The 14,358-nt window shown below is 58.3% G+C and overlaps 2 protein-coding genes across 2 annotated transcripts in view; one reads left to right on the top strand and one right to left on the bottom strand.

Moving 5' to 3' along the window:
• The window catches only part of LOC116957427 (valine--tRNA ligase, mitochondrial-like), an 86,667-nt gene extending 84,797 nt beyond the window's left edge, over positions 1–1,870 (top strand). Inside the window, exon 30 of the mRNA XM_076056187.1 lies at positions 846–1,870. Within this exon, the coding sequence (XP_075912302.1) occupies positions 846–929 (84 nt within the window). The 3' untranslated portion in view covers positions 930–1,870. The remainder of the gene's footprint in view (positions 1–845) is intronic.
• A 113-nt stretch (positions 1,871–1,983) lies between these two features.
• LOC116957426 (nephrin-like) overlaps positions 1,984–14,358 on the bottom strand; it is a 79,866-nt gene continuing 67,491 nt past the window's right edge. The window contains exons 27-31 of the mRNA XM_076056186.1: positions 11,148–11,166; positions 10,204–10,312; positions 4,405–4,495; positions 3,809–3,921; positions 1,984–2,348 (exon numbers count right to left, since the gene is read on the bottom strand). Coding sequence (XP_075912301.1) covers positions 2,235–2,348; positions 3,809–3,921; positions 4,405–4,495; positions 10,204–10,312; positions 11,148–11,166 — 446 coding nt within the window. The 3' untranslated portion in view covers positions 1,984–2,234. The remainder of the gene's footprint in view (positions 2,349–3,808; positions 3,922–4,404; positions 4,496–10,203; positions 10,313–11,147; positions 11,167–14,358) is intronic.

Genomic DNA, 14,358 nt, shown 5'->3' with positions numbered 1-14,358 from the left:
CACGACACCCTATACTGCACACACACTAAACCTTACACTACACTACACTCCACACTACACTATACACTACACACAAGCTACACCCTACACTGCACACGACACACTACACTGCACACATACTAAACTACACTCTACACTAAACTACACTCCTCTATATACTACACTATACACACGACGCTATACACTACACTACTATACACTACGTTATACACTCCACACTACACTATACACTACACACACTACACTACACTCTACACAACACTATGCTATACACTACACTATACACTCTACACTACACTCTACACCGCACCCATCAGCCACCGACTTGAGCGGTGGTGGATCCTGGATGGGTAGTGGTGGTGGATCCGGGGTGGATGGTGGTGGTGGTGAATCCTGGCTGGCTGGTGGTGGTGAATCCTGGCTGGTGGTGGTGGTGGTGGATCCGGGGTGGGTGGTGAATCCTGGCTGGTGGTGGTGGTGGTGGATCCGGGGTGGGTGGTGGTGGTGAATCCTGGCTGGTGGTGGTGAATCCTGGCTGGTGGTGGTGAATCCTGGCTGGTGGTGGTGGTGGTGAATCCTGGCTGGTGGTGGTGGTGGTGAATCCTGGCTGGTGGTGGTGGTGGATCCGGGGTGGGTGGTGGTGGTGAATCCTGGCTGGTGGTGGTGGTGGATCCGGAGTGGGTGGTGGTGAATCCTGGCTAGTGGTGGTGGTGGTGAATCCTGGGCTGGTGGTGGTGAATCCTGGCTGGCTGGTGGTGGTGAATCCTGGCTGGCTGGTGGTGGTGAATCCTGGCTGGCTGGTGGTGGTATTGGTGGTGCTGACCGTGCCGTCGATTGCCTCGCAGATGGAGGCTCTGGAGAAGGAGGTGTCCGGGCTGGACAGGATGCTGGAGCGTCTCGGGGACGCGGCCACACCACCAGGGGCCTGATGCCCGCAACGAGACGGAAGGGGGGCGAACCTCCTCCCCCCTCCTCCCCCCCCCATCGTAGCCTCTAGCAGAATGACTCTGTGGGTTTTTTCGGTCAAGTCACCTAGGCAGAAACAATAGTAGATCATCACGGACGTCTCGATGGCCGCGCAAGCGATCGTCTGAAGACGGGTTTGCTTTTCGTGCGGCGATCTAAACGTCGTGATTCTAGCTTCGCGACTTCACCGAAAGAATCAATGTGTATGCATTCGTGCAGACTGTAGGGGCAAGTGCTGTTAGCGAGCAGCATCTATGAAGGCTACCGGCACTGTGGCACACGGCTAGGGGGGGTGTGGCCAGCAACACCACGCCCCTGGCCGCCTTTGTCTCCCCCAGTGGCGATGTTTACTGCACGGCGCAACCGGGTAACTCATTTGAGGCCGAGTCGACCTAGGGGAGGCCCCCGGGGGACCGGTTCAAGTAGTCGTCACTGACGGTGTTGGCCGTGGAGCGGGAATCGAACTCGGGCGGCCGGGTTCGTGACGCAGCGTAGCGCTGACCGATGCTACACCACCGCTCCCCCGTACACACACACAGTGACACACACACTGACACACACGTGACACACACACTGACACACGTGACACACACACACTGTGACACACACACTGTGACACACACACACACACACACGTGACACACACGTGACACACTGTGACACACTCACGTGACACACTCACGTGACACACTCACGTGACACACACACGTGACACACACACACGTGACACACTGTGACACACACACACACACGTACGTGCGTCCTCCTGGGAAAGGGCTTGGCATGTGTACGTCATTGGAACAGGGAGGGTTTCACTTACACGTACTTACGTCATCGGAACGGGGGTGGGGGGTGGTGTGAGGTCACTTGTACGTACGTCATCAGGGGGGGTGTCACACGTACGTCATCAGAACGGGGGGGGGGGTGGGGGTGTTACATACATCTACGTCATGGGAATGGGGGGGGGGGGGAGAGGTGTCACATGCACCTACGTCATCAGAAGGGGGGGTGTCACACGTACGTCATCGGAACGGGAAGGGGTTAAACTCTGGGAATGTGAGCAGGCCGAACGGGCAGGCGTTGGGTGGTGCAGCAGCAGCGGCAACCACTACCGACTTTATTTTTTGTTGCAAAAAAAATTGACAATGAAATCAAATCTGTGTGCGTTATTATTGCTGCCGTGAGTCAGCGGGGGGGGGGGGGGGGGTGCGGGTGGGGTAGTGGAGGGGGGGGTAGTGGGGGGCGAGAGAGGTGGGGGCTAGCGGGGGCTACACGAGGTCTCCACGCATCTCAAAGGGCAGCGTCCGGTCCTCGGAGACTCCAACAGCCTCCTCCGTCTCCTCGTCGTCAAAGTCCAACGGCTCCTCCTCAATGGGCTCCACCTGGAGACACGGAGGGACACGTGAGACCCGGAGACACGCAGGAGACGCACAGGAGACATGAGGACACACGGAGGACACAAAGACACGCGCCGGTGGTGGAGACACGGGAGGGACACGCGGGGGACACGTGAGAGACACACGTGTTGGCGCGGGAGACCGAAAGACGTGGACACGGGAGACACGTGAGAGACACGTGGGAGACACGCGGGAGACACGCGTGTTGGCGCGGGAGACACGCGAGAGACACACGAGAGACACGTGGGAGACACACGGGAGACACGTGGGAGACACGCGGGAGACACGCGGGAGACACGCATGTTGGCGTGGGAGACACGCGAGAGACACGCGGGAGACACACGAGAGACACGGGAGAGACACGTGAGAGACACACGGGAGACACGTGGGAGACACACGGGACACACGTGAGAGAGACACGTGAGAGACACACGGGAGACACACGGGAGACACGCGGGGGACACGTGAGAGACACGTGAGAGACACACGGGAGACACGCGTGGGAGACACACGCGGGAGACACACGCGGGAGACACGCGGGGGACACGCGGGAGACACACGAGAGACACACGGGAGACACACGGGAGACACGTGAGAGACACACGTGAGACACACGTGAGAGACACGCGGGAGACACACGTGGGAGACACGCGGGAGACACGCGGGAGACACACGGGAGACACACGGGAGACACACGGGAGAGACACGTGAGAGACACGCGGGAGACACGCGGGAGACACGTGGGAGACACGCGGAGGACACGCGGGAGACGGGAGACACGCGGGAGACACGTGGGGGACACGCGGGAGACACACGGGAGACACACGGGAGACACACGGGAGACACGTGAGAGACACACGTGAGACACACGTGAGAGACACGCGGGAGACACACGTGGGAGACACGCGGGAGACGGGAGACACACGGGAGACACGCGAGAGACACGCGGGAGACACGTGAGAGACACGTGGGAGACACACGGGGGACACGTGGGAGACACACGGGAGACACGCGGGAGACACACGGGAGACACACGTGAGAGACACGTGAGAGACACGCGGGAGACACACGTGGGAGACACGCGGGAGACACACGGGAGACACGGGAGACACGTGAGAGACACGTGGGAGACACACGGGAGACACACGTGGGAGACACGCGGGAGACACACGGGAGACACGTGGGAGACACGCGGGAGACACACGGGAGACACGTGGGAGACACGCGGGAGACACACGGGAGACACGTGAGAGACACGTGAGAGACACACGGGAGACACGTGGGAGACACACGGGAGACACACGTGAGAGACACGTGAGAGACACGCGGGAGACACGTGGGAGACACACGGGAGACACGGGAGACACACGGGAGACACGCTCCGTCCGCACGGCGAGGGTGGTTGGCGGGGGTGGTCCACGCCGGGACCGCACCGAGCGTCTCACCGGGAGTCCGGCACGGCGCGGTGCTCGGCCGTAGAGCGGCCGGGCCGTGTCGGAGGGGGTGGACGCCTCCTCGTACAGGGGCTGCTCGGCCCAGCGCTCCACCGTCGTACCACCTGTGACGCACCACAGAGACAAACACAAAGGTGTCTGCGTGTCTACGCGCGTGCGTGTGTCTGTGTGTCTGCGTGTGAGTGCGTGTGTGTCTGCGTGTGAGTGCGTGCGTGTCTGCGTGTCTACGCGCGTGCGTGTGTCTGTGTGTCTGCGTGTGAGTGCGTGTGTGTCTGCGTGTGAGTGCGTGCGTGTCTGCGTGTCTACGCGCGTGCGTGTGTCTGTGTGTCTGCGTGTGAGTGCGTGTGTGTCTGCGTGTGCCTGCGTGTGGCTGCGTGTCTGCGTGCGTGCGTGTGTGTCTGCGTGTCTGCGTGCTTCTGCGTGCGTGTGTGTGTGTCTGCGTGTGTGTGTGTCTGCGTGTGTGTGTGTCTGCGTGTGTGTCTGCGTGTGTGTGTCTGCGTGTGTGTGTGTCTGCGTGTGCGTGTGTCTGCGTGCATGCATGTGTGTCTGCGTGTGTGTGCGTGTGTGCGTGCTGTGTGCTGTCTCACTGTAGTAGCTGTCAGTGCGAGACAGCGTCTCCTGGGTGGTTTGGGTGGAGGACCGCCCGCCCGTGATGTCGCTGTACAGCTCGCTACCCCCCTGCAGACACAGACACACACAGACACACACACAGGCAGACACACACACAGGCAGACACACACAGGCAGACACACACACAGGCAGACACACACAGGCAGACACACAGACACACACACAGGCAGACACACACAGGCAGACACACATACAGGCAGACACACACAGGCAGGCAGACACACGCAGGCAGACACACACACAGGCAGACACACAGGCAGGCAGGCAGACACACAGACACACACAGGCAGACACACAGACACACACACAGGCAGACACACAGACACACACAGGCAGACACACACAGACACACACACAGGCAGACACACACAGACACACACACAGGCAGACACACACAGGCAGACACACACACACAGACACACACAGGCAGACACACATACAGGCAGACACAGGCAGGCAGACACACACACAGGCAGACACACAGGCAGGCAGACACACACACAGGCAGACACACACACACAGGCAGACACACACACAGGCAGACACACACACAGGCAGACACACAGGCAGGCAGACACACAGACACACAGGCAGGCAGACACACAGACACACACAGGCAGGCAGACACACAGACACACACAGGCAGGCAGACACAGACACACACAGGCAGGCAGACACAGGCACACAGACAGGCAGACACACACAGACACACAGACAGGCAGACACACACAGACAGGCAGACACACACAGACACACAGACAGGCAGACACACACAGACACACAGACAGGCAGACACACACAGACACACAGACAGGCAGACACACACAGACACACAGACAGGCAGACACACACAGGCACACAGACAGGCAGACACACACAGGCACACAGACAGGCAGACACACACAGGCACACAGACAGGCAGACACACACAGGCACACAGACAGGCAGACACACACAGGCACACAGACAGGCAGACACACACAGGCACACAGACAGGCAGACACACACAGGCACACAGACAGGCAGACACACACAGGCACACAGACAGGCAGACACACACAGGCACACAGACAGGCAGACACACAGGCACACAGACAGGCAGACACACACAGGCACACAGACAGGCAGACACACAGGCACACAGACAGGCAGACACACACAGGCACACAGACAGGCAGACACACACAGGCACACAGACAGGCAGACACACACAGGCACACAGACAGGCAGACACACACAGGCACACAGACAGGCAGACACACACAGGCACACAGACAGGCAGACACACACAGGCACACAGACAGGCACACAGACAGGCACACAGACAGGCAGACACACACAGGCACACAGACAGGCAGACACACACAGGCACACAGACAGGCACACACAGACACACAGACACACAGACAGGCACACACAGACACACAGACACACAGACAGGCACACACAGACACACAGACAGGCACACAGACAGGCACACAGACACACACACACAGACACACAGACAGGCACACAGACACACACAGACAGACACACACAAAGACAGAGACACAGACAGAGACACAGACAGACAGACACACACACACAGACACACAGACAGACACACACACAGACACACACACAGACACACACAGACACACACAGACACAGACACACACAGACACAGACACACAGACACACACAGACACACACAGACACACACACAGATGCTTGCGGTAGTCCATCGACTTCCATTACTTCTCGCGGGTTCTCCGACGGCCCCACGGCTCCCAGCGGGATGCACTCCGGCCCCACCGCGGTTGGGGCCGGCGGTGGGTCCGGCCCCAACGGCGGTGGGGCCGGTGGTGGGGCCGGCGTACATCCCGCGACCTTGCCCCCCCCACCCCCCCGTTTGATTTAGAGTGGTGGTGCGTGACTGTGGCTGTGGTGCGTGACTGGCTGTAGTGCGTGACTGTGGCGGCGGTGCGTGACTGTGGCTGTAGTGCGTGGCTGTAGTGCGTGGCTGTGGCTGTGGCTGTAGTGCATGGCTGTAGTGCGTGACTGGCTGTAGTGCGTCGCTGTGGCTGTAGTGCGTGGCTGTAGTGCGTGGCTGTAGTGCGTGACTGTGGCTGTAGTGCGTGGCTGTGGCTGTAGTGCGTGGCTGTGGCTGTAGTGCGTGGCTGTGGCTGTAGTGCGTGGCTGTGGCTGTAGTGCGTGGCTGTGGCTGTAGTGCGTGGCTGTGGCTGTAGTGCGTGGCTGTGGCTGTAGTGCATGGCTGTAGTGCGTGACTGGCTGTAATGCGTCGCTGTGGCTGTAGTGCGTGGCTGTAGTGCGTGGCTGTAGTGCGTGACTGTGGCTGTAGTGCATGGCTGTAGTGCGTGGCTGTGGCTGTAGTGCGTGGCTGTGGCTGTAGTGCGTGACTGTGGCTGTAGTTCTTGGCTGTGGCTGTAGTGCGTGACTGTGGCGGCGGTGCGTGGCTGTGGCTGTAGTGCATGGCTGTAGTGCGTGGCTGTGGCTGTAGTGCGTGGCTGTGGCTGTGGTGCGTGGCTGTGGCTGTAGTGCGTGACTGTGGCGGCGGTGCGTGGCTGTGGCTGTAGTGCGTGGCTGGCTGTAGTGCGTCGCTGTAGTGCGTGGCTGTAGTGCATGGCTGTAGTGCGTGGCTGCGGCTGTAGTGCGTGGCTGTGGCTGTAGTGCGTGGCTGTGGCTGTAGTGCGTGGCTGTAGTGCGTGACTGGCTGTAGTGCGTCGCTGTGGCTGTAGTGCGTGGCTGTAGTGCGTGGCTGTAGTGCGTGACTGTGGCTGTAGTGCATGGCTGTAGTGCTTGGCTGTGGCTGTAGTGCGTGGCTGTGGCTGTAGTGCGTGACTGTGGCTGTAGTGCATGGCTGTAGTGCGTGACTGTGGCTGTAGTTCTTGGCTGTGGCTGTAGTGCGAGGCTTTGGCTGTATTGCGTGACTGTGGCGGCAGTGCGTGGCTGTGGCTGTAGTGCATGGCTGTAGTGCGTGGCTGTGGCTGTGGCTGTGGTGCGTGACTGTGGCTGTAGTGCGTGACTGTGGCTGCAGTGCGTGACTGACTGCAGAGCGTGACTGTGGCTGCAGTGCGTGACTGTGGCTGCAGTGCGTGGCTGTGGCTGTAGTGCGTGGCTGTGGCTGTAGGGCATGGCTGTAGTGCGTGACTGGCTGTAGTGCGTCGCTGTGGCTGTAGTGCGTGGCTGTAGTGCATGGCTGTAGTGCGTGACTGTGGCTGTAGTGCATGGCTGTAGTGCGTGGCTGTGGCTGTAGTGCGTGGCTGTGGCTGTAGTGCGTGGCTGTAGTGCATGGCTGTAGTGCGTGACTGTGGCTGTAGTTCTTGGCTGTGGCTGTAGTGCGAGGCTTTGGCTGTATTGCGTGACTGTGGCGGCGGTGCGTGGCTGTGGCTGTAGTGCATGGCTGTGGTGCGTGACTGTGGCTGTGGTGCGTGACTGTGGCTGTGGTGCGTGACTGTGGCTGTGGTGCGTGACTGTGGCTGTGGTGCGTGACTGTGGCTGTGGTGCGTGACTGTGGCGGCGGTGCGTGGCTGTGGCTGTAGTGCGTGGCTGTGGCTGTAGTGCATGGCTGTAGTGCGTGACTGTGGCTGTAGTGCGTGGCTGTGGCTGTAGTGCGTGGCTGTGGCTGTAGTGCGTGGCTGTGGCTGTAGTGCGTCGCTGTCGCTGTAGTGCGTGGCTGTGGCTGTAGTGCGTGGCTGTGGCTGTAGTGCGTGGCTGTGGCTGTAGTGCGTGGCTGTGGCTGTAGTGCGTGACTGTGGCGGCGGTGTGTGGCTGTGGCTGTAGTGCGTGGCTGTAGTGCGTGGCTGTGGCTGTAGTGCGTGGCTGTGGTCCGTGACTGTGGCTGTAGTGCATGGCTGTAGTGCGTGACTGTGGCTGTAGTTCTTGGCTGTGGCTGTAGTGCGAGGCTTTGGCTGTATTGCGTGACTGTGGCGGCGGTGCGTGGCTGTGGCTGTAGTGCATGGCTGTAGTGCGTGGCTATGGCTGTGGTGCGTGGCTGTGGCTGTGGTGCGTGACTGTGGCTGTGGTGCGTGACTGTGGCTGTGGTGCGTGACTGTGGCTGTGGTGCGTGGCTGTGGCTGCAGTGCGTGACTGTGGCGGCGGTGCGTGGCTGTGGCTGTAGTGCATGGCTGTAGTGCGTGACTGTGGCTGTAGTGCGGGACTGTGGCTGTAGTGCGTGGCTGTGGCTGTAGTGCGTGACTGTGACTGCAGTGCGTGGCTGTGGCTGCAGTGCGTGGCTGTGGCTGCAGTGCGTGACTGTGGCTGTAGTGAGTGGCTGTGGCTGTGGTGCGTGGCTATGGCTGTGGTGCGTGACTGTGGCTGTAGTGAGTGGCTGTGGCTGTAGTGCGTGACTGTGACTGCAGTGCGTGACTGTGGCTGCAGTGCGTGGCTGTGGCTGTAGTGCGTGGCTGTGGCTGTTGTGCGTGACTGTGGCTGTGGTGCGTGGCTGTGGCTGTAGTGCGTGGCTGTGGCTGTAGTTCTTGACTGTGCCTGTAGTGCGTGACTGTGGCTGCAGTGCGTGACTGTGGCTGCAGTGCGTGACTGTGGCTGCAGTGCGTGACTGTGGGTGCAGTGCGTGACTGTGGCTGCGGTGCGTGGCTGTGGCTGCGGTGCGTGGCTGTGGCTGCGGTGCGCGACTGTGGCTGCAGTGCGTGACTGTGGCTGCGGTGCGTGGCTGTGGCTGCGGTGCGTGACTGTGGCTGCGGTGCGTGACTGTGGCTGTGGTGCGTGACTGTGGCTGTAGTGCGTGGCTGTGGCTGTAGTGCGTGACTGTGGCTGTAGTGCGTGGCTGTGGCTGTAGTGCGTGGCTGTAGTGCGTGACTGTGGCGGCGGTGCGTGGCTGTGGCTGTAGTGCGTGACTGTGGCTGTAGTGCGTGACTGTTGTGCGTGACTGTGGCTGTAGTTCTTGGCTGTGGCTGTAGTGCGAGGCTTTGGCTGTATTGCGTGACTGTGGCAGCGGTGCGTGGCTGTGGCTGTAGTGCATGGCTGTAGTGCGTGGCTGTGGCTGTGGTGCGTGGCACGTGACTGTGGCTGTGGTGCGTGACTGTGGCTGTGGTGCGTGACTGTGGCTGTAGTGCGTGGCTGTGGCTGTAGTGCGTGACTGTGGCGGCGGTGCGTGGCTGTGGCTGTAGTGCATGGCTGTAGTGCTTGACTGTGGCTGTAGTGCGTGACTATGGCTGTAGTGCGTGGTTGTGGCTGTAGTGCGTGGCTGTGGCTGTAGTGCGTGACTGTGGCTGTAGTGAGTGGCTGTGGTGCGTGGCTGTGGCTGTGGTGCGTGACTGTGGCTGTAGTGAGTGGCTGTGGCTGCAGTGCGTGACTGTGACTGCAGTGCGTGACTGTGGCTGCAGTGCGTGGCTGTGGCTGTAGTGCGTGGCTGTGGCTGTAGTGCGTGGCTGTGGCTGTAGTGCGTGGCTGTGGCTGTAGTGCGTGACTGTGGCTGCAGTGCCTGGCTGTGGCTGTAGTGCCTGACTGTGGCTGTAGTGCGTGACTGTGGCTGCAGTGCGTGACTGTGGGTGCAGTGCGTGACTGTGGCTGCAGTGCGTGGCTGTGGCTGTAGTGCGTGGCTGTAGTGAGTGGCTGTGGCTGTGGCGGCGGTGCATGGCTGTGGCTGTAGTGCGTGGCTGTGGCTGTAGTGCGTGACTGGCTGTAGTGCATCGCTGTGGCTGTAGTGTGTGGCTGTAGTGCGTGACTGACTGTAGTGCGTGACTGTGGCTGTAGTGCATGGTTGTAGTGCGTGACTGTGGCGGCGGTGCCCCCACCGTGCCGTAGGCCTCGTAGCTGTGCTCCGAGCAGCTGTCGAGGAGCAGCGTCCTTCGGGCGGCCGGGTTGAGTGCCTCGTGGGGAGCGTAACGGTTCGGAGCCACGGCCCTGCGCAGTAACAGCAGTGTCAGTAGTAGCAGATTCAATAGTAGTAGCAGTAGTCGCAGCAGTATCAGTATTAGCAGTAGCAGAGTCAGTAGTAGCAGATTCAATAGTAGCAGTGACAGTAGTAGCAGCAGTATCAGCAGCAGCAGTAGCAGCTTCACAGTAGCATTATCAGCAGTAGCAGCATCAGTAGCATTATCATCAGTAGCATTATCAGGAGTAGTAGCATTATCATCAGTAGCATTATCATCAGCAGTAGCAGCATCAGCAGTAGCATTATCAGCAGTAGCAGCATCAGTAGCATTATCATCAGTAGCATTATCAGGAGCAGTAGCATTATCATCAGTAGCATTATCATCAGCAGTAGCAGCATCAGCAGTAGCATTATCAGCAGTAGCAGCATCAGTAGCATTATCAGCAGTAGCATTATCAGGAGTAGTAGCATTATCATCAGTAGCATTATCATCAGCAGTAGCAGCATCAACAGTAGCATTATTAGCAGTAGCAGCATCATCAGCAGTAGCAGCATCAACAGTAGCATTATTAGCAGTAGCAGCATCAGTAGCATTATCATCAGTAGCATTATCATCAGTAGCATCAGGAGTAGTAGCATTATCATCAGTAGCATTATCAGCAGTAGCAGCATCAGTAGCATTATCAGCAGTAGCAGCATCAGTAGCATTATCAGCAGTAGCATTATCAGGAGTAGCATTATCAGCAGTATCAGACTCCAAATAAACAGCCTTCATAGCGTGCTGCTGCTTGCGACTCGTCAACTAACAGCACTTGCCCCCGTGTTAATGAAGGCTACACGGGGGATCTTTGTCGTTGTACTCACAAGTCTTGCAGATTCTTTCCTGGAACAACAGAGCAAGGCGGTGAGTGTGAGTGAGTTTGTGAGTGAGTGTGTGAGTAAGTGAGTGTGTGTACACCTGTGAGTGTGAGTCAGTGAGTGTGTGTGTCAGTGTGTGTAAGTATGTGTGAGTGTGTGAGCGTGTTCGAACATTCCACGTGGCCACACGACGTGGCTTTTCGTTGTTTCTGGAGGAGCCCCGATGGTAAAGATTCAATTTCCTGGCTCCGCCAATTGGGGTTTGGCCAGGACACATCATAGACGCCTGTCCCCCCCGGGGCCTCCGGCACAAGCTTATTAGTAAAAAAATTTATTCGTGGTTTCGTGGTAAAAAATGTTGAAGGTGGAGGGTTACCAGCCCCTCGCGCCCGTGCGGCACCGCGAGGAGGTAGGGGGTTGTTTTGCCAGACGAAAAAGAATGAAGGGGGCGTGGGAGCACGGCGGTGAGGTGTGGGAAGCTGTAAGCCCCAGGCTACTTTGGGCTCACCTTCCCATCAACCGGAGGCGAGGAGTGGTAGTCGTGGTTACTTATGCCCCCACCGAAGACGAACATCCGTGGAGGGATGCAGGCAAAGCCGATGAGTCAGATGCCTTCTATGGCCTCCTGTCACAGGTGCTGGCTAAAGTGGCACCTCGGGAAAAAGTCATCATGTTGGGTGACTTCAATGCCCGAGTTGGTCATGATGCTGGCACCTGGTCTGGAGTGATTGGAGGGCATGGCCCAGATCAGCTCAATAACAACGGTAGGAGGCTGCTAGATTTTTGTGCAGCCCATGGCCTTGTAATTACCAACACGTTGTTCCGGCATCGGCGCATCCACACAACATCATGGATGCAGGCCGGGTCCAAGCAAGAACATCTGCTGGACTACATAGTGACGGACCAGCGGATGCGAGCCCAGGTCCTTGACACCAGGAACTACCGTGGAGCTGATCTGTCCTCTGACCATCGACTAGTCATCTGTAAGAAGCGCCTGCCATTCTTCCACTCCGGTGGTGGGTGTACACCCAGGACCCCATTCCAACCTAAAGTGGCCTGGTCTCAGTTATCTGATGAAAGTTGCAAGCGAGAATTTTATCATTGCTTGCGGCTGGGGTTGGCATCGTCCCCCACTCCTCCTGATGTCGAGGGTAAATGGGTGAGGTTTAGGACTGTGGCTCATGCAGCTGGAATGGCTGCTTTGGGTACGCGGGTCAGACCTCCCCAGAGACCCTGGCTGACAGAGGTGTTCAGGATAGTTGAGAAAAAGCGACAGGCCCACTGTCATCGGCTACAGAATCCCACGTCGGAGAATGAGGAGGCTTACCACAGCCTTCGCTCGGAGGTTCGGAGAGCCGTGAGGCGCTGCAAGGATGGGTGGTGGTCGCGGGTTGCTGAGGAGATGGAGTCTGCCTCAGTGGCCCACGATCACAAATCTCTATTTAACTCCATCAAAAAAGTAACCTGCAGCGCCACACCTATTACCATCATTAGGGTAAAAAACAGTGATCCAATCACCGACCCCCAGGAACAGGTTTGCAGATTTGCTGAGCATTTCTGTGAGGTCCTGGGGGAGGGAAAATCCCTCAGCCAGGAAAACATCATGGCACAAAGTGAGGATGACCCTGCTGAGACTGCGGTGCCTCAAATATTGGAAGAAGTCACCCCCTGTGAGTGGCTGGCTGAGGTGCCATCTGTTGAGGAAGTACTGAAGGCGATCCGGAGTCTGAGACCAGGAAAGGCAGCGGGCAGAGATGATCTCCCAAGCGAAATGCTGAGGGAGGGTGGCGTTGGTGCACAGACTGCCCTATATGACATCATAACAACAGTCTGGACCACTGGACGGGTTCCGCAGGATTGGAAGGATAACAACTACAGGGGCATCTCACTCCTCAGTGTGCCGGGAAAGGTCCTGGCAAGGATTATTCACCATCGCCTTGCCAGGCACGCTGAGGAGAGGCTTGTGGAGCCCCAATGCGGTTTCAGGAAAGGGCGGTCCTGCACAGATGCCATATTTTCTGTCCGTCTGCTACAGCAGAGGTGTAGGGAATTCCAACAAGACCTACATCTCTGCTTTATTGACCTGGTCAAGGCCTATGATACCATCAGTAGGCCTGGGCTCTGGGTCGTTCTCCGTGCTTTTGGAGTACCTGACCCTCTGCTCACGATCATTAAGGATCTTCATGATGGTGAGCGGGCCCGGGTAAAACTACGTGGCCGGGAGTCAGAGCCATTCCCTGTACACCTTGGGGTGCGACAGGGATGTCCTCTGGCTCCCACATTATTTAACATCTATTTTGACCACGTAGTTCGTGAAGCCTTCAATAGCTGTACCGGGGGAATCTCCATATGGTACAGATATAATGGGAGGCTGATCGATGCCCGGGTACGGTCAAGGGATGGCTCCCTATTGCTCAACCACGTTATGTATGCTGATGATTTGGTAATAGCTGCTCAGTCAGAGGAGGAGTTGGAGACGCTGCTGCTGAGACTGGAGCGTGCCACTAAGAGGTGGGGCCTTACCATCAGCCCCACCAAAACTAAGCACCTGCCTGGGTATTTTGTACCATCGGACACTCCACCCCCACAACTCCCAATCGGTGATGGGGCAGTTGTGGAGAGAGTGGAGAGTTTCCCATACCTGGGCAGTGTGCTTATGACTGGCTCCAGTTTAACAGCAGAGGTCTCACTCCGAATCAGTCGAGCGGCAATATCTTTTCATCGGTTGCGTAACGCTGTGTGGAAGCTACCTGGTCTGTCGCTCCGCACTAAGCTTCAGGTCTTCTCGGCCACGGTCATTCCCTCCCTTCTCTACGCATGCGAAACGTGGACCCCCCTAATGGAACATCTTCGCGAATTGGAAACATTTAGGCTGGCCTGCCTACGATCCATCCTGGGTTTAACCAGACTGGATTGTGTGAGGAGCTCACAAATCCTTGAAAGATCTGGGTAAGGTCCCATCGGTGAGCTCCTCCAGCAGGCAAGGCTGCGATGGGTGGGTCATGTAGCCCGCATGCCCAGTCACCGCATGCCGAAACAGCTTTTGTTCGGCCGGATCGAGGGGGCTAAGCGGGTGCGGCACGGGCTAGAGAAGAGATGGAGTGATGTGGTACAGGAGGACATGGAGCTGAGTGGACTTGCCGATGACCGGTACCAGCGGTGTCAAGATCGGCCTCTGTGGAGGAGGCTCGTGAAGGACGCTACTGGGCAGTTGGAG

The sequence above is a fragment of the Petromyzon marinus genome, chromosome 74, assembly GCF_048934315.1.
Source record: "Petromyzon marinus isolate PM22_M1 ecotype Great Lakes invasive population chromosome 74, UKy_Petmar_22M1.pri1.0, whole genome shotgun sequence".
Lineage (NCBI taxonomy): Eukaryota > Metazoa > Chordata > Hyperoartia > Petromyzontiformes > Petromyzontidae > Petromyzon > Petromyzon marinus.
This window is presented reverse-complemented; position numbering and strand designations above follow the sequence as displayed.